The 26329-nt window shown below is 35.5% G+C and overlaps 1 protein-coding gene across 2 annotated transcripts in view; it reads left to right on the forward strand.

The window, feature by feature from the left end:
• LOC124094693 (xin actin-binding repeat-containing protein 2) overlaps positions 1-26329 on the forward strand; it is a 75106-nt gene that overhangs the window by 38792 nt on the left and 9985 nt on the right. For both annotated transcript variants that reach the window (XM_046447630.2, XM_046447629.2), the window contains exons 4-7: positions 14187-14273; positions 14650-14722; positions 15703-15836; positions 16495-25852. In XM_046447630.2, coding sequence (XP_046303586.1) covers positions 14187-14273; positions 14650-14722; positions 15703-15836; positions 16495-25852 — 9652 coding nt within the window. The remainder of the gene's footprint in view (positions 1-14186; positions 14274-14649; positions 14723-15702; positions 15837-16494; positions 25853-26329) is intronic.

Below are 26329 nucleotides of genomic sequence, written 5' to 3' on the forward strand. Positions count from 1 at the left end.
TGTATACTGCAATCAAAGATAGAGCACAAGACTGGGAAGAATACTAAGAAAGCAGGGGCTTAAAGAAATCATAGTGAAAATCATGAATATCAACCAAATAATCACTTCATGGATACCAAACTCAGGTTACTTTTGTTAATGATAGACTATGTTGAAATAGTGGATTTATGCATATATATATTAGGAGATTAAAAATAAATTAAATATTTAACTGCTTCAAATTAACTAGATATATATTAAAACATTATAATAAACTATCTAATTAGAATAAAAATAACTAATGAAATTGATATATTTTAGTTTATTATATTGATACTCCAGTAATCAATTAAAACAGATTTCATGCATTCATTTTGCAATAGTTTAATTCAAAATTGTTTTAATAGAATTTTACAGTCTATATACTTAATGTCTCTTATTTGTACCTTTGATATTTCTTTATCAATAATATTTTGTGATAGACACAGATTTTTACAAAATTATAAAGTGAAAAACCTTATTAAATGATTTAGTAAAGATTCTCATAGCCACCTGGCTCTTTACATAACTAAGCTAATGTGTGATCTTTCCCTGGGTTACAAGGTGTGCTCATGAAATGTAAGACTGTCTTCTGTTATCCACTAACATCAATCACGTTACTTTACAGTCACACACTGTAACTCTCAACCTCTTCTGTCCTCAAATAAGGTTGGTGGTAATTGCTTACTGTCTGCTAAGGTGTGACTATAAAGTCTTAGTCATGTCCCTTTGCAATTTGCTCTTTCAGCTTCTTGCTACAGAACCTGTTGGCTTATGAGTTACTCTGCTGGTGCATAGAGGGTTCTCTCCTCCCTCCCCTGAAGGAACACTGCAGGCCATTCTAGTACATCATTATAAAGGGAAGCTCATTTCCACCCCACACTGTGCAGACAAGGGCAACCATTGTCCTGGGTCTTTTGTGAAAATTTCATCTTCTTGGTTAATAGTGCAGTCTGTATAATACATTGATTCAGCATCAGTTCCTTTTCTGCTTTGATAAAACTAAGTGAACTAATGTTCTTGGTGACTTCAATGGATTTAGGAATATTAACATAGGAAGAGTGTCCTGGCCCTGTTTCTCAGGAAGTCAGGGCCTCAGTGGATAGTCCTAATACCAATAAGTAAGACTTATTTCAAGTGCTTTTAAAACATCTTGGATTGGTTGCTTTTTTTCCCCCTATAATTCATCTTACTCATTCTCCAAAATAGAATTTGTGGGAGTAAGGTTTACCCCAGTTATTGGAGCTCCATTACAACAACCTCTCTTCTTCTTAATGGTATTTTTGGGTCTGCTGTTTCTATAGACCTATTTGTTCTTAGAAAATACATTTTCAATTTCATTTAAAGAAGACAATGCACTTACATTTATATCCTTCATTCCTTTAAAGTAAAATGAATGGAGATTGCTTTAGGAGTGTTGTGTTCTCATATCGGGGCCAAGTTGTTGAGGAAGTGATAACCAATTCCTTTCCCAAAGAAATAAGATCAGAGAAGAGCAGTTCCTCCATACTTGTGCAAGTGATCTCAAAAATTATTTCATGTGGATAAAGAGGTGAAATACAGATTTTTTTTTACATAATGGAATTTTGTATCTTTTATAAGAAGGGGTGAACATTGAGAAAAAGTTGAAATAGAAGAAAAAAATTTGTATTGCCCTTTCTGTCTAAAGGTTCATATTAACTTAGAAATATAAATAATATTTTGTATAATTACATTGAACATAATTCCCAAGTGTATAGATAATATTTTCCAATGTGCTAATTAAATTTACTGTATTTTCAAGTTTTATAATCAAATAGCTACAGAATTTTCCGGTTCTTAGATTTTGTTATTTTGTGAGAAGCGAGGAAATACATAACAAAAGAAACCATTAACATTATATAATCATTACACTAGTAGAACTTAGTGAAATCTATAAAATGTCTTTTCCATATAGTTACTTTTATGAAAATAGATGTTTTCTGTAAGTACTTGACATCAGAGGATATTATTAGCTCTTTCCTCTTCTTCTGGGTCTGTATTTCTCAAAATAAATCCTTCCTCATAGGTCTTTGAAAATGATTGGATTGAGTCAAGCTCATCTATTCTTTTGGATGTTCATTTGGTTATTAATTTGCATAATTACAAACAAATTAGCATGCTAAAAAAAACTGAAAGAACACAAGGCCTGAGAAAAGGAAGCAGCGCTAAGAGGTTCTGTCCTTAGAACCACACTATTATAGAGAGATGTTTGAGACACTGTTCATTTTTTCCAGCTTCTTCACAAAACTCAACACTACAGGGCAATGAGCAAGATTATATCTTCTAACTGCCCTTCCTTGATTCTTTCTCCTTCTCCCCTGAGTGATCTACCTGGACATAGTAAAGAGAGAATTGTTCATCTCCTTAGGAATGATGAATGAGGGGAGGTGACTTCATTTCCCACCCCATCAGGAGAACAGGGCATTTTATATACCAGCCACTAGATCGATATCAAAAGGAGAACCCAAGAGCTCAATCGACCTTTCTTATCCTGAGGTAAATACCAGTGCCCTCTGGAGACATAATACACTGCAATTTATTCCTTGTCTTTAGGGTAGAAATTATAATAATCTAAGGTAGCAATTTGACATATTGCAATGTTTAGATACATTTTGGGGAGTCTATTGGGCTGGGTTTTCATTCATGAGTCTTTTATCTTAAGCACTTTATATCATGATTCTAAAAATAGAAACAAATAGAAGCCACCCAAATCATATTTTCTTTTGTTTCTTTTCCTTTCCTTTCTCATTCTCTCCCTCCTTCTTTCTTCCCTCCCTTTATCCTTCCCTCCTCCCTTTCTTTCTTTCCCTTTTAATAAATTTAATTAATTTTAATTAATTTAATTAATTTTTTCTCTCTTCCATTTTTAATTTGAAAATCAAGAAAGTTTTCCTCTTTCTCCCATGAGTATAATCCCTTCTTTTCCTCACAATGTAAGCATTTCCTTACTGTGTAGGGATTATGATTATGAGGAAGTATACCATTGAGCTTATATTCTACATCCTTACAAATGCATATTGAATACCTCACTTACTGCTAAAAAAAAAAAAAAAAAAAAAAAAAAAAAAAAAAAAAAAAAACCTTGGTTCAAATATCTGATTGATGGGATTCTAGTCAATACACTATGATCCTGGCATATCATCATATCATGTTATTTTGTAAATTGTGGATAGCATTACTCCTTAAACCCCTTTTACTGGTTATGTTGTTGTGTAGTCAATGTGTAAAAAGCTAGTTGTCAAATTTTAAAGAAATTTTACGTTATTCAGTGCAATGGGCCTTATATATTTTCCGATAATTATCAATAATCAATGTAGCCCTTTCAGTTTCTTTCGGTGCTTCCCCAACCTTTGTCTCAGCAGCTTACCAATGAAGACACTGAGATTGAAATTAGTTATGACTTGTTTACCTGATATCTCACTTTAACTGATGACAAATTCTAGCCAACACCCAACACTCCTATCTGCCTCACTAATCACTTTCCAGTTCCCAAATTGCTTGTAGATACATTTGCCAATAAAATTACAACTTAGTACCCTTTTAGATATCCCCATATTTCCTTGTTTTTTTTTTAAAAAAAAAAAAACTAACTGATCAAACTATTTATTTTTAGTCATAGTTAAGATTTTCCCTAAAATGTCTTGTTTGCACAGACAACATTGTAATGCTTAGGTCAAAGCCAAGTCTAATTTATTCTTCCTCCTTGTTAGGATTTTATATAGGGATTAAACATGTCACCCCTCCCATCCCCCAAAAAAGACTGAGGCCATAAAGACTCAGAGTGATAGAAAATAAAAGGAGGCACACTTGTATAATAAGAACTTGTGACACTTAGCAGGCAAATTGTGTTGCCTCAAAGTCTTCCTATGTGTCTTTGTACAATCACATGAAACTCATATTAACCTAATAAAAATAAGAAAGAAGCCTAAATCAGATTGAAAGTGCTTTCTACTATGTTATCAATTGTTGAAAATGATGGGAACTGATTTTGTGTTTTTAACTGGTCTCCATTTGGTTAAGAAGCTGTCAGTGTTCATGACTGATACTTTCTTAACAAGGGTTAATTTTTGATGCCTGAACGTCCTTCTATTCCACCACCAAATGAGGCAGAACCAGTCACCACTGGAAGCTGAAAATAGGCACTTCCTCTCCTAGCCTTCCTGGTATCTAGGATCCAGATCTGTGAACTAGACTGCACTAATAGGGCACTTTCAGCTAAGAATATGTATAAGAAATTAGTGAGATTAGAAACTGGGACCCCCCCACAGAATCAGTTTTGGTGATGGCCATGGCAGAGAATCACAACATCCAATTCCAATAATAACAATTCCAGAAATAAGACACAGCATGCACTATTAATGTTGCTGGCAGTGAGCCTGGTCTGGTTCATGTGGCAGTAGCAAGGGTGGGCTCACTTGATAGTTTTACAATTGTATTCTGCACTGTTACTGGTTACAAACCCTCCAGTCCTGGGGAATCTTTGAGAGGCACTACAACATCTCTTCAATAAAATCCCTTTTTTGTTTAAATTAGTCAAATTCCAATGCTTGTAACTAGAAGTTATGACTGATCAAAAAGACCTAACACCAAAGTTAACATTCTTTATTATTGAGATCAGAGTCATATAATAGTGTCTTTTAGAAAAAGGGTTAAGTGTGGAAAGAATTATACAATAGTAGATTAAATAACTATGAACTGACCATTCACAAGGTATTAGTTCATAAAAGAACCATAGAGTAAATAAATAGTGATCATGAACCCACATTTAGCCATGTCTCCAGGGAATACTTCCATGCTCCAGAGAGCAGAATGGTTTTGAAGGATCATAATATGTACATTCTTCTTTTTGGTTCTCTCTGTTTTAGTTAAACCCCTGATTCACTACTTTTCTAGTACAGAAAAAATGTGCATGCATTAGGAGATGCTTCTTTTTAGTTTCTGGAATGAATTATACCATGAGTTTATCTGATTCATCGACATCACCTTACTCTCATTCAATCTCTGCCCACACCCACCTTTGACTTTGTTTACTACGGGGGGAATACTGAACTATTACAAAAATGTTTGATGTAAATAAGTGTGTGATAAATAAGTAAAGATAGTAAATATGGCTGTGGCATTCATTAGAGTTTTGTATATGTTAATTTATTTACTCCTCACAAAAACCTTCAAAGATAGGTACTATTATTTTTTCCTTTTTTTTTTTTTCCAACAAGAAACAAACACATAGATGTAGATGGTCTAACTAATGTTCCCAAGGAATGCGAACAAATGTGATACTCATCCTGGAAGGCTGATTCCAGACCTGTCCTGTACATTTACTTATTTATTTTTATTCAGCTGGCTATCACTAAGGACTCACCATATGTCAAGAACAAAAAAATCACTAGTGAATATGACATTATTTTGCCCTCAAGGATCTTACTCTATCAGAAAGACAGACATAAAACAGATAATTACAAATGCAGTATGGTAGATGCTATGATAGAAAATATAAATGAGGCTCACTGGGAAACATGGACACTATGATAAATTTTAGTCTGAGTGAAAGATAATCAAGAAGGACATCTAAAGGCAAAAAATGCTTCAGCTGAAACTTGAAATAATTTTCCAGGAATACAGAATGTATTCTAGGCAAAGAGATAACTGGTACAAAAGGTAAAATTATATGATATACTTGTGAATACATTGAGAAAGAATTGAAGCATGTAGGTGGAGATGTAGGCAACAGATTATAGAGAAAAGTATATGCCATGTTAAAGAATTTTTACTGCAGTCTCAGGAGGTCAAGAGCCATCAAAGAAATACAGAACTAAACTAAATAGATATGCCTTTAAGTAAGATTATTCTGACTCTATTATAGAGTTGATATAAAGGAAGTTAAGATTAGATGGAAGAAGACAAATTAGGAAACTATCAAAATAGTCCAGATTAAACATCTGAGGACTTCAAAGGGTCAGAAGCTCTAGGGCAAAGAAGGCCCTGGCTCAAGGGGCATACAAACAGCATTAAGTAGCATAGGTGTGCTCTTAAAGTTTGCTCTCATTTGTTATACTTTTATGTTTATATCCTAGTCTTATGTATATATAAACATTTACAAATACATATACATATATATTTATATACACATGTATATATGTATTTATGTGTGAATTGAAAGTACATATATTTCTATAATGGATTGAAAAAAAAAATATATATATATACACCTTTAACATACATCAACATAAAACTTCTGGAAAATACCTTTTATTTACTGTAAATAGAATGTTTTTATGTAAGCTTCTTTTTAGTTGATCAAATAAATATTGTCATGTATATAACTAATATGATATGTTTGGGGACCTGATTAAGAGTACATCTTTCATGTGTTCTTTTCGTGAATCTTCATCTGTATTTAACTCTGGGATATGGCTCCTTAAGTGATACTTTCAGATAAGAAGAGAACACTAAGTGTTCTAGCAGCTAAAACTGGCATTGCTTCCACCGAATTCTCCCTTCTGGAAGACAAACATTTTTTTTTTAACTTTTAAACTGTTATGATTTAGATATAAGGTATCCCCCAAAAGCTCATATGTGAGATAATACTAGAACATTCAGAAGTGAAACGATTGGGTTATGAGAGCCTTTAACTAATCAGTACATTAATTCAGTGATAGGGATTAACTGGCTGGTAATTGTAGGTAGGTAGGGTGTGGTTGGAGGAGGTGGGTTACTGGGAATGTGACTTTGAGGAATGTATTTTGTCCATCGTGAAAAATGCTTTCTCTGCTTCCTGACTTTCATATCCTGAACTGCATTCCTCCTCCACACCCTTCCACCATGATGATCTGCCTCATTTTGGGCCCAGAGCTGTGGAGTTGAATGTCTATAGAGTCTATATCTCTGAAACTGAGTACCAAACAAAGTTTTCCTCCTCTAAAATTGTTCTTGTCAGGTCTTTTTGTCATAACAGTGAAGAAGCTGTCTAAAATATAAACTAAGTAAACTTTATTAAAAATGACATTTGCTCTTTATAATTAAATATGACCAAATCTCAATTGTTAAGGAATTAGTCATAAAAGAGATGTGATTATTTGAAAAACAATTATCTGAAAAACTAATGCAATAAACTTGCATAATTCATCAAATACATATATTTAGAATTCATGTTTCAAGGGAATATCAAGCTAACTGAGCCTATGCCATTAAATATATGTGTATATGTATATGCACATCATAGATGTAGAGGCAGATGAAGATATGTTCACTTATTTAAAAATTCTGACAATATTTAGCATAATGCATGAAATAGCCAATGTTCAATAACTGTTGGTTGAATAATTAAATGCATAGTTCAGTCTATATGAGTCATTCACCTTTAAAGATGCAGTGTTCTCAAAGGAATAAGTCACTACCTTGAATTTTTTCAGATGTTTTGCATCAAATTAGTCTGTTTAGGTCCAATAATACAGCTAGTGCAATCCCCAAACCATAGATAGGACTGCTACTGAATTAAGTAAAACTAAAGGCTTCACGTCTATGTTTATTTATTTTATTTCTATTTTTTTTATTTGTTTTAATTAGTTATACATGACAATACAATGACCTTGACATATCATACATTTGAATCAGGTGGGATATAATATCTAATTTTTCTGAGTTTATTATCATACAAAGAATTAGGACTTAAAATCACATTGATTCTCCTTTGCCATTGATGAGTTTAAATGTTTTTTTTTTATTGTTGTATTATACCTATACATAATAATGGGGTTCATTTTGACATATTCATAAATGCATATATAGCATAATGCTTCATTTCAATTCCCAGTACTTCTCTTTTTTCTCCCTTCCTCTTCATCCCAATACCCTTACGCTACTCTGCTGGTCTCACTTCTATATATTTATTGTTCTTTTTAATAGGTACATGATAGTTATACATAAAAGTGTTATATTCATACATGCATGTGCATAATTTGTTCAGTATTTTCCCCAGTTCTTTCCCTCCTCCTTCTTTCTTGATCCCCTTCTTCTACTAAACTGTTCTCTATTCTACTTTTAAGACATCTACCTTTTTAAAAACTTCTCATTTCTCTCTAGGTTCTGTAAATGAGGGAAAACATTCAACGCTTGATTTTCTAAGTCTTAATGTTCTCCAGTTCCATCCATTTGCCAACAAATGACATAATTTATGTCTTCTTATAACTAAGTAGAACTCCATTGTACATTTATACCACACTTCCTTTATCCACTTACTTGTTAACAGGTATCTAGGTTGGTTCCACACTTGCCTATTGTGAATTGCACTGCTATAAACATTGGTCTGCATATATCACTATAGTATACTGATTTTAGTTTTTGGATAAATCCTAAAAAGTGGGGTGGCTGTGTAATATGGGGGTTATATTTCTAGTCTTTTAAGGATTCTCCACACTGATTTTCAAAGTTTTTGTACTAATTTGCAGTCCCACCAAGAATTCATGAGTATATATTTTTCCCTGCATCTTCACCAGAACTTATTATTCTTATTTCTATTCTTAATGATGGCCATTCTGACGGGAGTATAGTTGACCAGAGTAAGGAAAAATCTGTGTATAGATTCAATTTTCATTTCCCTATTGCTAAGGATGCTGAACATATTTTCATATATTCATTGTCCATTTGCATTTCTTATCTTAAGAAACATCTGCTTTGTTCATTTGCCCATTTATTCACTGATAAATGAATGGTGGTGATTTTTGAGATCTTTATGGATCTCAGATATTAATTCCCTATTGGAAGAGTAGCTGGCAAAGATTTTTCTTTCATTGTGTAGGCTTGCTCTTCAAGTATAAATTATTTTCTTTGGTGTGCAGGAGCTTTTCAACTTGAGGCCATCCCACTTGTTTGTCCTTGGTTTTATTTATTGAGCTTTAGGAGTATTATTAGGTGGTGCTCACACCAATAGGTTAGTATGTTGACCTTATGTTAACTTCAAGCAGTTACAGTATTTCTGGTCTAATACTAATTCTTTAATTCATTTTGAGTTGATTTTTATGCAGTTTGATAAATAGGGGTCTAGTTTCATTCTTCTATGTATGGTCACCCAGTTTTCCCAGCATTTTCATTTGCTAAAAAAAGCTATCTTTTATTGCTCAAGACTATGTTAGCTAATCTCGGTCCATTCATACAGATTTAAAATGAGGATAAAGCTTTGCTTTTCATTGTCATCATAAATATCTCAGCTTAGTTTTTTACACTGTAGTAATTCCTCCCAATGCAATATTCCCCACTGATGATGCCAGCTACCTTGTACAGCATCATTGCACTGCCCACATTTTTCCTTAGATGTTCTGATCCCTTGAACTATTATCAAGCACTCTCTTTCTGAACACACTCTGTAAAGTGATTGGACGCTATTGTTATACACATCTGCTTTAGTAACTTCACCTACCAATTATGAAAATATTCAGTATCAAGACTATAAGACAAAATGCCAAAAAAATAATCATAGGGCTATGTGGAAAATTCCAGAATCTCAAATTTTAAAGCAAAATAAAACCAACTATAAAATTTTCCACCCTACGGAGAAAAAGTGACAATTTTCCCATGTCCTATGCACTGAGACACTAAACATTGCAATTTGAGGACCAATGTGAGACTCACTTCAGTTAAAGAAGAGGGTTATATTAAAAAGTGATGACTGTGAAACATGAGAGGTAAATAATAGAAATGTGTACTGATAGTCATAGGAAGAGCAAGAGAAAAGAGAGAGAAGCAGGAACAGCTAACCCTGAAAAGAAAAGTCAGGGAAAATTTCAAAAAGAAAATAATTTTTGAACCAAGCTTTCAAAAGGTTATAGTGATTATGATAAACTGTAGCACAAAACCAAAGGATGTTAGATGTTATATAGTAAGTTTTAGTGTAGTGTTTTCAAAAAATAGAGAAAACTTAAGCACAAGAAAACATGTGTGTATATGCAAATCAAGATAAGCACAATGTATCCACCACAGATTTTGTACTCATCACTTAAAAGAAATGATGACCCTTTCAAACTTTGACTCCATGCCAATTTGGCATGATAACTAGTATGTTTGTATAGTTTAGGTCTGTCTTGCACAAAAAAGTAAATAATGATAATACATCATATCCCTTTCTAGTTTTACTAAAAATGAGATTAGATACAGGAAAAAATGTTGAATAACTGGCATTGAGGTTGAACTTTTATTTTTTCCACTCTGGTGAGACAGATATCTACTATTCTTTCAGTCTTTCCTTACATGTTTTTTCTATTGGGTATATTCCTAACAATCATTGTGAGCCACCATTAAAAATTCTTTTTTCTCACTCATTGCATCCAAATGAGTTTGCATTTTTATTGGAAAAGTTTGCAATGTCTTTTCCTATATTCATAACAACAATGACAAGTTGGGTAGGCAGAACACGAACTATTTTCTGTGCTGGAAAAATCTCTTCCAAAGATGTGTATGTCAACAATAGATTTTTTTTGTAATATACTTGGCTAATATATGAGCAAATTTCAGATTGATGTGAGCCATGCAAACATTATAGTATTGCTTTGTAATTGTGTTAAAATTTCTCTTTTATATTCCAAAGTTAGATCATATATATTATTTATTTTCTTTCCTTTAGTGGCTGCTTGAAATGAAAAAGCTGGATTTAAGTGTGATTTAGCGATTTGTCCAAGATTACAATAAACCTAGTTGAGGAAAGAGTTAGTACTAATCCCTGAATCCTGGTTACTGGTTAATCCACCTGTGAACAAAATAGCATTTTTGTGTCTTGCAGCCTGGTCTATATTTGAATTTAATTTTCAGCAACCAATTTCATGAATCATTTCATGTGAGTTTATCTATGGTGTTCTGACTTGAATTCTTTATTATATTTTATTTGTGTAATTTGATTTCTGCCTTAGCATTATAATGATTCATTCTTTTACTTAACTCTACACGCTATAGACACCAAAAATTGGGAAGAAAGTAAGTCAGATGTAAAATCCAAATTGAAGTTGGGAAACAGAAAAAAATGATGGAAACAAAATCTTGGAATATCTTAAGACAGATTTCATGTAAGTTACAACAACCAGGGGGCAGTAAAATTGATGCCATGATTCTAACATACCAAACTAGAGTAGCAATTACAGTTCTATTTAATAATAGAACATAAATGCTGAAGTAGACACTTACAGCTATAAGCAAAATTTATGTATGTTTGTATGGCTCATGTTGTGCCATTTCCTACAAGAAACTATGTTTAGAGATGATAGGCATAGATTGTTTTCACCTAATTAGATGCATACTAAGTACAAAGTGTTTGCTCCAGAAAATGATAAATTTTGAAATATATGACAAAAATACATTTCTTTATAGTTTTTCTACTCAGATTATTTTGCATTTTTTTTCTCCACATAGAGATTCATGTCACTTTATTCTCTCAGTATGACAATTGGTGGAAGGTATCGGAACTTAAAATGTCTGTGGATATCAGAAAGGGTTTAGAAAAACACCAACTTGGTTTTATATTTTAGGAAGTGATAGGGATGATGACCCAAAAACTATATACCTGACCAAAAATGCCAGCCCCTCTTTGTTTCAGCCAGATACTTCTATGTTGAAATATGAACCTACAGTTGTCAGATCTTCAGAGTTTTCAAAAGCAGGAAGAAATATTGATTTCTGTAGGTGTTCAGTAACCCAAAGTTTTTAAATGACAGAGTGGATCATTTGCAGATGTCATTAGGGCACAGATGGCAGATAGACCTCTGGGTAGAGACATGACTCAATAAAATATCTGTGGTGCCCCTCAGTAAAGACCTTGGCTCTGGTCAGGTTTTCATTATCTTTTACTGCTTCACAGTCTATTCATTACCTCTTCTAGCTTCTCAGTGTCTGCAGAATAAGTCATGGGATATTTACACCATATCTCTGTAGGCACAAGATTTGTCACTGTTGAAAAGAGTTGTCCTTTGTACCCAAGCCTTTTTTCTATCTGCCTTATTCACTGATTCTTATGATTCCCTCCAGCACAATGCTATTAACGCCCTTAAATAAAACTTGATTATGTAAGGCATCTTATATGGAATTCTGATCCTTTGAACTTAAAGGAAAGAACATGGATTGCTTAGTTTCTATCTAAAATCTTTCTCAAGAAAGTAAAGCATTTTGTTTATTATTCTGTTCCCAGTTTCTAGACCACCTTTGGAAAGTATAAGTTTCAACAGAATTAATTTACTAATTGAAGGTTCTATTTCATTCATTCATTTATTCATTATGTGAACTTTTCCTTAGCACAGTTGTGGGTCAAACATATTATCAAATATCATTTGAAATGTGTAGATCACTAACAAGAGCTAGGAAGACATTATGTTCAGGAAAAAAAAAACTTTAGTGTTCTTCAATTTAATGAATTATAACCTAAATTTTAAAGTGTAAGCCCACATTTTTACTTTATTTGCTTATAAAACTCTTGGAAGTTGTCTTAATTATGCTTCTTAATTCTCCTTCCTAGAGACATATAATAAAGCTGGATTGTAAGATACATCTCTAAATAAAGAATGAACTGCTCCTTGGTTAACTAGACCCTTAACCTTGTATTCCAAACACTTTTGGAGCAATTGTAATGTACTCTTAGTAGCAAGGAAAGGACTGGTCAAGATCTCATTAATTAAATATTTTACAGTTATTCTTGGTTTAAAAAATGTGATAGTTTAAAACTAACTCACAGTGAAAAACAAACTTTAGTGTTCCTATTTAGTTAATAATGATAACATACCTTAGCTCACTTGATTATTTTTTACTAAAACAGATTTTTTAAAATCAGATGTCAAAAAATAATATTTGTTAGTCATTTAGATATCAAGATAAAAGTAAAGTTCAAGGTTCAAATACATTCAAACACATGTGTGCTTATAAAGAGAGGGTGTCTATATCCTTATTTTTTGATGTTAGGATTTGTATCAGTATGCTAAGTACTTTGTGATACAACCCATATTATACTCATGTCAGAATAATATTCTATAATGAAAGCAAGGCTGGATCACCAAAATTATCAGGAGCTCAAAGTTTTCAATTCAGTTAGGGTCAACTGTTTTGACTTTACCAAAATCAAAAGTAGCTCCATGAAAAAAAAGATAATGAGATGTACACTATCATAACATGGCCTGTGTGTATTGGTTATATTTAGCGATCAGTTTTTAATTGAACTCTTAATGAGTAGTCACATCGGATGGCCAAATTGAAGAACAGAATGTGATTTTGATAAATAAAAATGTGACTTACGATCAACACAATATATTTATTTTTCATCAAGAATTTTTATTCTGTATCACTTTTTATTTACTGCTTTTATTTTTTTAGTTTTTAATTTTTCTAATTAGTTATACAAGGCAGTAGAATGCATTTTGACACCTCATACATAAATAGAGTATAACTTCTCATTCTTCTGGTTGTACATGATGTGGAATTACACCAGTCATATGGTCATATATGCACATAGGGTAATAATGTCCAATTCATTCTACCATCCTTCCTACCCTTATACCACCTACCCTCTCTTCACTCCCCTCTACCTAATTCTAAATATCTCTATTCTTGGAGTCTGTCTTTCTCATATTGAATACAAGATGCACCACTAACATTTGTGATCTATGTTCTAATCCAGAATGTGAATATATTAAATTATTTTGCAAAAGGAAATTGGGATTGCAGAAGGAATAAAAGTGCTAATTAACTGATGGTGTGACAGGGATATAATTCTTGATTATCTGAGTTGGTCCAATGTAATCATAAACGCCCTTAAAAGTGGAAGAGAGGATCAGACAGAAGGTAGCAGTGGGAAAAGGTCTTGGCCTGGTATGAGGGGCCAAAAACCTAGAAAGGTGGGCAGTTTCCAAAATCTGTGGAAGGCAAGGGAATGTATTCTCCTCTAAAGTCTCCAGAAGGAATGCATGTCTTCTGATACCTACTGAGACTTCCAAACTACAAAATATAAAATAACAACATTATGCAGTTTTAAACAATTAAATTTTTACTACTTTGTTATAGCAGCCAATTAAATTTCAGAAACTTCATATTTTTTTTAGAATCCTCTGTCAATGAAATTATATTAGTTTAGATGTTCAAACTTTTCTTAAGGCTTTTCTGTTTGTTTGCTTGCTTATTTTCAGGAGGTAATCCATAGAAGTCAGGAAATGAGAAGAAATGATCAAGAAGTTTCCAAAGCACATGGAATTGATGTTCTCCAAACAGAAATGGTAACTACTTAGAGAAACAATACTTTTCAAGCAGTTTCCAAAACTCTGTGCAAGTTCTGACTTTGTTGTTTTTGTTGTAAATTTTGCTTTTATTGTCCTTTATGTATTTAATAGAAATAGACACTTATGTATCAGTGTCTCTCTATTTTCAAGTTGAAATTCTTTTATAAGAATATGATTGCACTTTAGGTAGTGATTCAAATTTTTTCTAACTCAAGTTCTTGCATTAAAATAAATGATAGAAACTTAATTACCATTTCTCAATTTATACTGAAGTCTTACATAAAAATCACTAAAATGAAGAATATTATTTGTAGTATTCAAATCACTGACTCCTGAAAAACAATAACTTTGTAAAAATTATTTTTAAATACAGGTGTCTCATCTTGAAAAGCACACCGAGGAACTAAAACAAGCTTCTCAGTTTCAACAGTATGTTCAAGAAACAGGTAAGGGCCTGTATTACTGGCCCCGATATCTTTCTCTGATTGTTGTGTGTGTGAGTTTGAATGGAGAACTTCCAAAGTCCAGTTCTCCCTACTGAGTAACTTTAGTAACTGTGACTCATGATCTTAAAGTGGGCAGGGTAGTGTTTCTACATAATTAGATTTTGCCTGTAGTAATAGATGCAATATGTTTTTAAAATAGTTCACTGCTCATTACCCCTGAACTTTAAGGTTCATCCTTAAAGTCAAAAGGTGACAAGATAGTCACTTCTGAATTCTATTTTTTACCTCTGAGATCTAGAATTCAACTTGATGCCTATCAAGTTCCCTGATAATAGAATTGTCTGTGATATGTTCCTCTTAGTGACAAATTTAAGTACTACTAAGCCTAGTCCTATAATGAACAAATAGGAGATTATAACAATTTTATTCATGTAAGAAAAGTACAGTTTTTCAGCATATATTAGGGGAAAGACTTTTACAATCCAGAAGAAGTGAAAGTGAAATTTAATCTAACAGTGACCCAAACATTACTTCAATGGCTTGGCTATCTGTAATTTGGTTTTCAGTTTAAAAAAAAAAAAAAGAAAACTTCTGCTCTTCTTTCTTTTGTTTTATAACTTTTACTATTTTTTTTTCTAAGAAGAGAAGTGAAACCTTATTGAAAAATATTTGGAAATTTGTTTGCTTGCTTATTTTCAAGAGGTAATCCATAGCAGTCAGGAAATGAGAAGAAATGATCAAGATCCTTTCCAAATGATCCTTTCCAAATATAATTACCAACATCTTTCTTCCTGTATTTTCTTCCTATATTTCTTGCTATATTTCTAAATTATATAACAAATCAATGGCATATGCATAAATGTATCCCTTGAATCTTTTTATTTATCTTACATTGTGATGTTTCCCATAGCATTATATTTTTTTCTTTAATATAATCTTCTTCATTATATAATATACCTAATGTTCTTGTCTGTTTGTAGTTATTGATACACCTGAGGATGAAGAAGTTCCTAAGGTTTCAACTAAGTTTCTAAAAGAGCAATTTGAAAAATCTGCCCAGGAAAAGGTCCTTTATTCTGACAAAGAGACAACAACCCCTGCCAAGCAGAGGAAGGTAAGGTAATTTCTCTACATGGAAATACTTAAAATGTAAAATCAGATTTAAGTGCATAAATTTTTCAAGTTATTGGATTTTTAAGGTGTTTTTCAAAAACAACAACCTTGAACTAGGTAGCACTTATTCTGTCCCAGAAGAAGAATACTGATCTACACAAGAAAAGAGGCAGAGTAAAAACTTTTCCCAGTACAGTAAATGAGGGAAGAAAAATTACATAAGGCTTTAAAGTCTATAACTAAGAGCAGGTAAAGTAATTAAGTCAATTTTAAATGTCAGATGCTTACTCTCTTCTGTTTAAAATTCCAAGGAAAACAAAAACTACTCTCAAAAGTACTTCAAGACTTTTACTATTTCCCTGTGGATTGCTCTGCATAGCACATTAAGTAGAGGGTGAAAAATCAAGAATATATGTAAATATTAAAATACTTGATTATTGATACAGCGGGTGGGGAGAATGAAGCTTTCTAAGTAAAAGCATATTCTAGGATCGATAGTAACAGGCACTGAATATCACTCCTAAGGGTGTCTTTAAGTGGAGTAGATCACCATTTTTTCTTGTGGAGATGTCACAGCAGAGTCCTGGTTGCAGATGGGTGAATGTCAGCACTGAGGGAGCCTCCACTCTTTATAAGTTTTGTTTTTCTCTCCCCTAAAGATTGATTATAAATATGAAGACTCTATAAAGCCATCATCTGTTGTGGGTTCCTCTTCCTCTTCTTACACTTCAACTAGCCAAAGGAAGGAAACGTCTGCTTCAAGATATAGTGATCACAGTATCACTTCCTCAACTCTGGCACAAGTTAATGCCACTCCTTCGGGAATGATGGAAGAATTTCCTCCTCCACCACCTGATGTACTTCAAACTCCAATAGATGTGACAGCATTTTCCCAGTCCCCTGAAGTCTCCAGCCCTCCTAAGAGACTACCAATCCCCAAAGATTTATATTCTAAGCAAAGAAATTTGTATGAATTAAACCGCTTATATAAACATATCCATCCTGAGTTAAGGAAAAATTTAGAAAAAGATTATATCAGTGAGGTTTCTGAGATTGTTACTAGAAGTCAAGTAAACTCAGGGAGCTCAGTTTCAGCAGATGTGCAGCATGCTCGGTATGTTTTTGAAAATACAAATGAGAGTTCTCAAAAAGATCTGAACTCAGAAAGAGAGTGCTTGGAATGGGATGAAATCCTGAAAGGGGAGGTGCAGTCCATGAGATGGATCTTTGAGAATCAACCATTAGATTCTATCAACCATGGCTCTCCAGATGGAGGTAACACTTCCAAGGGCATCACTGATCAAGAAATTATTGCTGGTGGTGATGTGAAGTATACCACATGGATGTTTGAAACCCAACCCATGGATACACTAGGGGTTTATTCTTCTGTCACTGATGTAAATGTCAAGAAAGTTCCTGAGCTAGCCAGAGGAGATGTCCACACAGCCCGGTGGATGTTTGAAACAAGGCCATTAGACTCGATGAATGAAATGCATCAAAGTCAAGATGAATCAGCATTAGCGGTTATTAAGGACATAACCGGGGGAGATGTCAAGACTGTGAGATACATGTTTGAGACTCAACATCTGGATCAACTTGGGCAGCTTCATTCAGTGGATGAGGCTAACTTACTGCAACTCAGATCTGAGCTCAAAGAAATTAAGGGAAATGTTAAGAGAAGTATAAAATGTTTTGAAACTCAACCATTATATGTTATTAGAGATGGTTCAGGTCAAATGCTAGAAATTAAAACCGTTCACAGAGAAGATGTAGAAAAGGGGGATGTGAGAACAGCACGTTGGATGTTTGAAACACAGCGCTTAGACACAATCAACAAGGATATCACCGAAATTAAAGTTGTCAGGGGAATATCCATGGAGGAAAATGTCAAAGGCGGAGTGAGTAGGGCCAAGTGGTTATTTGAAACCCAACCTTTGGAAAAAATCAAAGAAGAGTTAGAAGAGGTCGTCACTGAAAAGGAAACAATAATAGGCACAGATGTGTCCAAAAAGTGTTGGATGTTTGAAACGCAGCCATTAGACATTCTAAAAGAAGTTCCTGATGCAGATCCTGTGTCACCTGAAGAGATCATAGGGGGCGATGTACAGACCACCAAGCACCTATTTGAAACGCTTCCAATGGAGGCCTTAAAAGACAGTCCTGATGTCGGAAAGCTTCAAAAAATCACTGCCTCTGAAGAAGAAAAAGGTGATGTCAGGCACCAGAAATGGATTTTTGAAAACCAACCACTGGAAGAGATACGAGAAGGTAAAAAAGAGTACACACGAACTGTGAAGCTTGAAGAAGTCGACAGAGGAGATGTCAGGAATTACAAGCACATCTTTGAATCAAATAATCTAATCAAATTTGATGCATCACATAAAATAGAAGTGGAAGGCATCACAAGGGGTGCTGTGGAGTTCAATAAATCTCTTTTTGAGACAACACCACTGTATGCTATTCAAGATCACCTTGGAAAATACCATCAAGTAAAGACAGTCCAGCAAGAAGAAATCCTAAGAGGTGACGTAAGAAGCTGTCGATGGCTTTTTGAAACAAGGCCCATTGACCAGTTTGATGAAAGTCTTCACAAATTTCAGATAATTAGAGGAATATCTGCTCAAGAAATACAGGCTGGAAATGTGAAATCTGCTAAATGGTTGTTTGAAACCCAACCTCTTGATTCCATTAAATATTTCAGTAATGTGGAAGAAACAGAAAGTAAAACTGAACAAACTACAGAGATTGTTAAAGGTGATGTCAAAACCTGTAAATGGCTATTTGAAACCCAGCCAATGGAGTCCCTTTATGAAAAGGTTTCATCAGTGACTGAGAGTGAAGAAATTCATAAGGGAGATGTCAAAACCTGTACTTGGCTCTTTGAAACCCAGCCACTTGATGCCATAAGAGATGACTCTGAAACAACAGTCAAGTTACAGACTGTCAAACAGGAGGAGATCCAAGGTGGGGATGTTCGGACCGCATGTTTTCTTTTTGAGACAGAAAATCTGGATAACATACAAGGAGAGGAGGGCAAAGAAAGCAAGCACATGGAAATGGAGATCCAAGCTGGGGATGTCTCCAGCATGAGGTATAAATTTGAAAAACAATCCTTAGATTCTATAAGTTCCAGTTCGGAGGAAGTTTTGAAAAAAATCAAAACCCTAAAAAGTGAAGATATTCAGAAAGGCAATGTCTTAAACTGTAGGTGGCTATTTGAAAACCAACCAATTGATAGGATAAAAGCAAGCCAAGAAGACAGTGGATCAGTTAAGACAGTGACAGACATACAAGGTGGGGATGTAAGAAAAGGGTGCTTCATTTTTGAGACTTTTTCTTTAGATGAGATTAAAGAGGAATCTGACTTTACCAGCACCAAGAAGACAATTACTGAAGAAGTAATAAAGGGTGATGTAAAAAGCTACAGAATGCTCTTTGAAACCCAGCCTCTGTATGCAATTCAGGATCGAGAAGGTTATTATCATGAAGTGACAACAGTTAAAAAGGAAGAAGTGATTCATGGAGATGTACGAGGAACAAGGTGGCTTTTCGAAACAAGACCATTAGACTCAATTAATGAATCACAAACTGTGTATGTTATTAAATCGGTCACACAAGAAGACATTCACAAGGGAGATGTTAGTTCGGTCAGATACAGATTTGAAACCCAGCCACTGGACCAGATTTCAGAAGAGGCACATAATGTTGTACCCACTGTTGACTGCATTCAGGGTGGCAATGTGAAGACGAGTAAGCAGTTCTTTGAGTCTGAAAATACTGGGAAGAGCAATTACATAAGGACAGTGAGCGTCAATGAAATACAAAAGGGCAATGTGAAAACATCCACTTGGCTATTTGAAACTCACACAATAGACGAGCTAAGAGGAGAAGGGTCAGAATATGAAAATATCAAGACAGTCACCCAGGAAGATGTGCAGAAAGGTGATGTTAAGCAGGCAGTGTGGCTCTTTGAAAATCAAACTTTGGATTCTATTAAGGAGGCAGATGAAAGCCCCACCAAAATGACCAAGGAAGAAATCCCTCCTTCTGATGTCAAGACAACTACATGGCTCTTTGAAACAACACCCCTTCATGAGTTTAATGAAAATCGAATAGAAAAGGTAGAAATTATTGGCAAGAGCATTAAAGAAACCTTGAGAGATCTCTACTCTCAAAAAGTTATCGAGGCTCCTGGAATTATCATTGAAGCGGATGAAGTGGGAGATGTCCGGATGGCAAAATACAAGCTAATGAACCAATCATCACCCGAGATACAGAAAGAAGAAATCGTCAGGGTGGATCTCAGTAGTATAATGATGAATTTACTTTCCAAAAGAGACTGTACCAAAAGAGAGATCTGCGTTAGTGAAGAGGAGAAGGGAAATGTCAATTTCACTAAAACTCAATTATTAAACAGATCAACTGAATTTCATGCTGAAAAGGAAGAAATAGTGAGAGGTGATGTACAGCAAGCGATAAAAAACCTGTTGTCAGAGGAAAGACCTGCGAAGAGAGGCATTTTAATTCAGGAAGATGAAAGAGGAGATGTCAACATGACGATCTATTGTCTTCTTCATGAAAATGCCAGTGACACAAGCCAGCGTGAGGAAGTCATAGGAGGTGATGTGAGGCGTACCATCCATAATCTGTTGTCTTCCTCATCAAATAGTAAAATATCTGAAAGGGCTAAAATTGATGCTTCTGAGAGAGGAAATGTTCAGTTTTTTACCACAATCATAGAAACCGGAGCTTTGGATTATCTCAAACAACTCCAGGCAGGGTCTGATGAAACACTAATGGCTACAAATCCAGTAGAGAAGGAAATAATCGGTGGTGACGTTGAGGGCACAAAACTGTTACTAAAGAGAAGGCAGTCTCAGGTGGAACGCACTGTTAGCAAAGCTGACATCGTTCCAGGAGACGTGCACAACACCGTTAAAGTGTTTATGGCAGAGCCTCAGAGTTCCTCTTATGAGACTCACAAAGAAGGAATTGCAAAAGAAGACTTGAAATCAACCCTGAATTCCCTCAGCCAGGCCATCAAAGAGAAAGCAGTGACCAAAACAGAAGAAACTATAAAAGGTGACATGCTAGCCACACTCAGGTCACTTCAGGAGTCAAGCCACCGATGGAAAGAATCTCAACAGCCAAGTGCCATCCCGGGTAATATTGAGCAAGCTATTGAGTGCCTCGAAAAGGCTACTAACACAAGGACAGAAATCCTGAAAAAGGAGCTTATTCGAGATGACCTAGAAAAGTCCCTGAGGTCTTTGAAAGAAGCACAGAGAGGTTTTAAAGAAATCAACAAAGAGAGTATAATCAAAAAAGATAACCAAGCTGGGATGGTTGGATCCTCAGAAAGGCAGGAAACAGAGATCCATCAGGTGGCTATGCAGAAGGACAAGAAAAGTGTTCTTCGGCCAAGGCCAGGAGCATTTGAGCCGAAAGCCGGCTGGCAAGGGAGGGCAGATACTCTCAGTACAATGAGAGATGAATCATATCATGGGACTTTAATAGAAGAAAGATCCGAGATTACTCTCCCAAAGGCCCCAAAAGGCACAGTAAAGATCGTTATAGATCGTGAACAAAACAATGATGCTCTTGAGAAAAGCCTCAGAAGACTATCTAATTCACACCACCAAGCTGTAACAAATGTGTTGGAAACAGGCAGCAGAAAGGGTGTCCAGACTGATGCTATTAAAGAGCAGCAGCTCAGTGACAAGTACATGAGCAGACAATTAACTTCCACTGTGTCAATGAAGGAAAACCTAAAGTCTACAGATTCAGAGACAGTGAGCAAACTGAAGGATGAAGTCCTCAACTCCACCCGATCAACCGATGGATCACTTGAGAAGCAACGGACTCAAACCTGTGAATTGAAGAATGACCATCAGAAGACTGAGGCTTTCCACGCAAAGAGTCCTAAAAAGACCCAAAACATTAAAATACCCACAGAGGCACAAAGATCCACACCTGGTCCCACCCAGCAACCAGGCAACATGCAAATTGCAGAAATGTATGAAGTCACAAGGGACTTTCAGAAGCAAACTATGTCAAAGCAAGAAATGCAACATTCTAATAAGGATATAAAGAAAAATAGCATGAACCTCCAGCCTTTGCCTAAAGATGAAGACATAGCCAATATAACGGGAGTGAAAGTCTCTGACAAAAACCACAATAAATTCAAGGCAACTGACAAAAAGCAGAAAACTGATAGTTATATGGAAAGCCAGGACTTTCTAATGAAGACAAATACTTCCAAAGACTTAAAGATGGCAATGGAAAGGTCCCTTAATCCAATCAACTTTAACCTTGAGAATAATGTAAAAGAAAGTGAAGGCTCCCTTCCACCTCCATCTCCACCTCCTCCTCCACCTTCCAATGCATCATCTGAAATTGAATTTCCTCTTCCTCCTCCACCTCCTTTAATACTATTGCCTGAAAAAAATGAGTTTCCTCCCTCACTGTCCACAGAAAAGATAAGGGCTGAATTTGAAAACTTCCCAGGCCTCCCGCTTCCTCCACCACCAGCAGATGAGAAATCTGAAAAAGAATGTCAATCAATATTTCTCCCACCTCCCTCTCCTCCAGCTCCATCTCAAAAACCAGTCCATCTTCTTTCCTCCTCAGTGCCAGAAAATCACAGTGAAGCATTCATACAACAATATTCCCCAAAAGATGTCTTGAGCTCACAGCAAACTCATTCTCAGTCTAAAGTCATAAAAGGAAAATCACCACCTCCTACATTACCCAAGCCCAAATTTCCCAAGATAATCGAAAATAAAAAGAACCAGCTTTTCCCAAAAGTTGAAGTGGAAGATTCTTTGTCAGACATGGACTGCAAAACTACTCCCTTAAAGCATCAGAAAAGAGTAGAGACTGCAACTAGCAGTGAACACACAGAGACAAAGCAGAACACTTTCAGAAAGAGCCTTGATGAGAGGAAACAGCTATCTATTGACTCTGTAAAGTCTCTCTCACAGACAGTTCCTGAAACTTCCACACTCAAGGGAAAGCAGATGGCACCTCTCATAAAATCCCACTCATTTCCCTCAGGTTCAGGACAACAAAGTCCAAAACCATATATGAGAAAATTTAAGACACCTTTAATGATTGCTGAAGAAAAATATAGGCAACAAAGGGAAGAGCTTGAAAAACAGAGAAAAGAGATGTCTTACTGCCACATTGTAAAAACAGAAAGTCAAAATCAAGACCTGTCAGAGCTGGAAAAGGAAACACTTTTACGAAAAATAAATAAGGACGTCCCCCTACCCAAAATGGATTCAAAGCTTCCTGTGGCCCAACCCAACCCAGACTCTCAAAGTAATGTTCAAGTTGCAAGAACGCGCTCTGATGATCAGCTTTCAATGGCATCAGCAGTGACAGTCTCAGCCACAAGGCTCCAGCCTGCGCAAGCAGCCTCAGAAGAGACTAATGTGAAAAAAGATGTCTTACAGAGCTCTAGGGATATTACACAATCTAAATCCACTTGTGAAATGAACCAGAGTCACCAAGAATGTACTACACAGCAAACACAGCAGAAGTGCCTGGAGCAGTTGGACTTGCCCCAAAGCAAAACAGGTTCCCCGAGTTTCAAAGTGAAAACCATCAAACTTCCCACTGTAGATCATAGGGTGAAAGAAACAGATGTCAACTATGAAAGTCACCTAAAGCACTCTCAAGTTGATGTTCAAGCTATTACCAAACAGCAGTTTCAGGAAAGTGAGAAAACTGAAGTAAGTACAGAGTACAGTAATAAACAATCTGTGACTGAAAAATATCACCAATTACCTAAAAAGGAGAAAAGAGTGACAATTCAACTGCCTACAGGATTTTCAGAGAAAAACCATGAAAGAAAGCCCAAGATTGTTCCTGAGAAACAAAGAGAATTTAGGGAACCTGTGAGACGAAAGCTTCTAGAGACTGAAGAAAAAAATCAGGGGGCATCAATGATGCGTTCCAAAGAAGAGAGATTGATAGTTGAAGGCAAACAAGAACATTTGAGTAATAGGTCAACACCAAAGGCAGTCAAACAGAAGATTATTGATGCACACTGTGATTCACAGACTCAGAATTTTCAGCAAACACAAATACAGACTTCTGAAAGTACAGTTGAACATAAGAAATTGTCCCAACAATGTGATAGTCTGCAGGAAAAAATATGCCTCAGAGACAAGGGCATCCAACAGAAGCACGTCTCCTCCAATACTAAAGATTCAAAGCAAGAGATTACACAGAACAAATCTTCATTTTCCTCTGTGAAAGAATCCCAGCAGGATAATGGAAAATGTGTTGTAAATATATTGGAATTCTTGAGAAAACGTGAAGAACTTCAACAGATTTTGTCTAGAGTAAAACAGTTTGAAACAGAGCCAAATGCAAGTGGCCTTCAAACGTTTCAGACACTGTTAAATATTATTCCAGTATGGCTGATAAGTGAAGAAAAAAGAGAATATGGAGTTCACATTGCCATGGAGAATAATTTTGAAAAAGTCAAAGAAGAAATAGCACATATTAAAACTCAAGCCGAGGATATGCTTGTGTACTGTGAAAATAAAATTCAAAAAGCCATGATAACCTCCAAAACAGGAACACAAGGAAATAAGACCACCAGTCTTAATGAAGCATCCTCAAAAGCATCTAATATTAAAGCCAGCTATAATAAAAACATGGAACAAAAAGAAAATAAAATCGTAGAAGAAAAAATACTGCACCACCAAGAAGCAACTCATCAGGAAGCTACTATTCGTAATCACACAAAAACCCATGAGGAAATTAAGCTGGATGACAGCAAGATTTCTCCTCCCTCTTTAAAAACTCGTCCACCGTCCCCTACTTTTATAACAATTGAATCTACTGCCCGAAGAACAGAAACCTCAGCTAAGGATGAGCTTTCTCAGTCCCCTAAAAAGGACAGTTGTGTTGAGCCCCCACCAAGGGGGCCAATGCCACAATCATCTGGAATTCGCAGAGCAAATACCTCCCCTTCTCCACCCAGGAGTCGCTCTGAACAACTTGTCAAACTCAAAGACACGACGGCAAAGTTATCCAGAGGAACCGTTCCATGTCCTCCAGCAACCCCGGTTCCAATTGTAGAGAAGAGGACTGAAATCATCAGGTCCCCAGCAACACTCCGTCGTCAAATAAAGATAGAAAGTCGTGACACAGGCTCTCCACCGACAATCACAATACCTGTGCATGTGAATCATGCTGGCGGTGGTTCCTTCAGAGAATCCATGGAAGCTCAAGAGGAAGTTAGGAAAGTGGAGAAAAGGGCGACATATGTTCATAAAGATGGAGTGAATTCCATCAATGGCATAGGGCCGGACACCGAGAGTTACGATGCAGTTGAAATCATCCGTAAGGTAGAAGTGCCATGCCGGTCAGAGCTCACACAGAGATACGAAGCAGCCAATCGAACCGTTCAAATGGCTGAAAATTTTGTGAAGGACCATGAAAATGAAATAAACAGGTGGTTCAGGGAATTTGAAGATGGCCCAATTTTTGAAGCCAAGTCAGATAGAAGAGTTTATGCAAATGGAGAAGCAAGCCATAATATAAAACAAGAGAGTAGTACATTTTGTAAGGAGGAATTTGGATCAACATCTTTAGGAAACACTAATTTTGCAGACTTTTCTTACAAATATCCCATAGAGTTCCAAGAAAAAATTTCTGTTAAGCAGCCCAAAGTACGCTCTGAAACAAGGTCTATAAGCGAACATTTCTCAGGCATGGATGCATTTGAGAGTCAAGCTGTTGGGTCAAAGGTGACAGCTTCATCTTCACATAGCTCAGAAGCTGGCAAATCTGGCTTTGGCTTCAAGCATGCCCCACCGACCTATGAAGATGTTATCGCCGGTCATATTTTAGACATCTCTGATTCACCTAAAGAACTCAGGAGGAATTTTCAAAAAACATGGCAGGAGAGTGAAAGAGTTTTTCAAAGTCTGGGATATGCAACATCAGATGCTTCTGCAACTGAGACCACCTTCCAGGAGGGATCTGCATTTATAAGTGGTAAATGAGCTTGAAAAGTGTGAACAAAAATTAACCTCTTTAAAGGCACGTGTTCCAAAGCCAACATGATTTAAAGTTAAAAGAGCAATAACCAAATAATAGAACCTAAAACTAACAGCTTTCACTGTACGCTTCAGTCTTCCTTAGTATGATGGCTTTTTTACTAATTTTTGTTTACAAAACAATCTAGTGTGATGCACCTGCACTGTGTGAAAATAAGAAATGTATGGATTACTGAAATCTATATTTGTCAAGGTAAATAAGGCTTTGTATAAAGTCACAGATACAATAATAATCATTATTGTGATTGTATTACTATAGCTATATATTTGTTAATTACAGATCAAAGGGTATTGTTAAAATTTCTTACCTAACATTATTTTATTCAATTGTTTTAAATTATATTAGAAAGCATCCTTTGGACTAATGTTGAATTGATGAATCTTTAATAGCATACTTAAGTGGTCTTTACAATAA

Source organism: Marmota monax, unplaced genomic scaffold (genome assembly GCF_021218885.2).
Source record: "Marmota monax isolate L192 unplaced genomic scaffold, Marmota_monax_Labrador192_F-V1.1 WCK01_AAM20220418_F8-fsc00007, whole genome shotgun sequence".
NCBI classification, from domain to species: Eukaryota; Metazoa; Chordata; class Mammalia; order Rodentia; family Sciuridae; genus Marmota; species Marmota monax.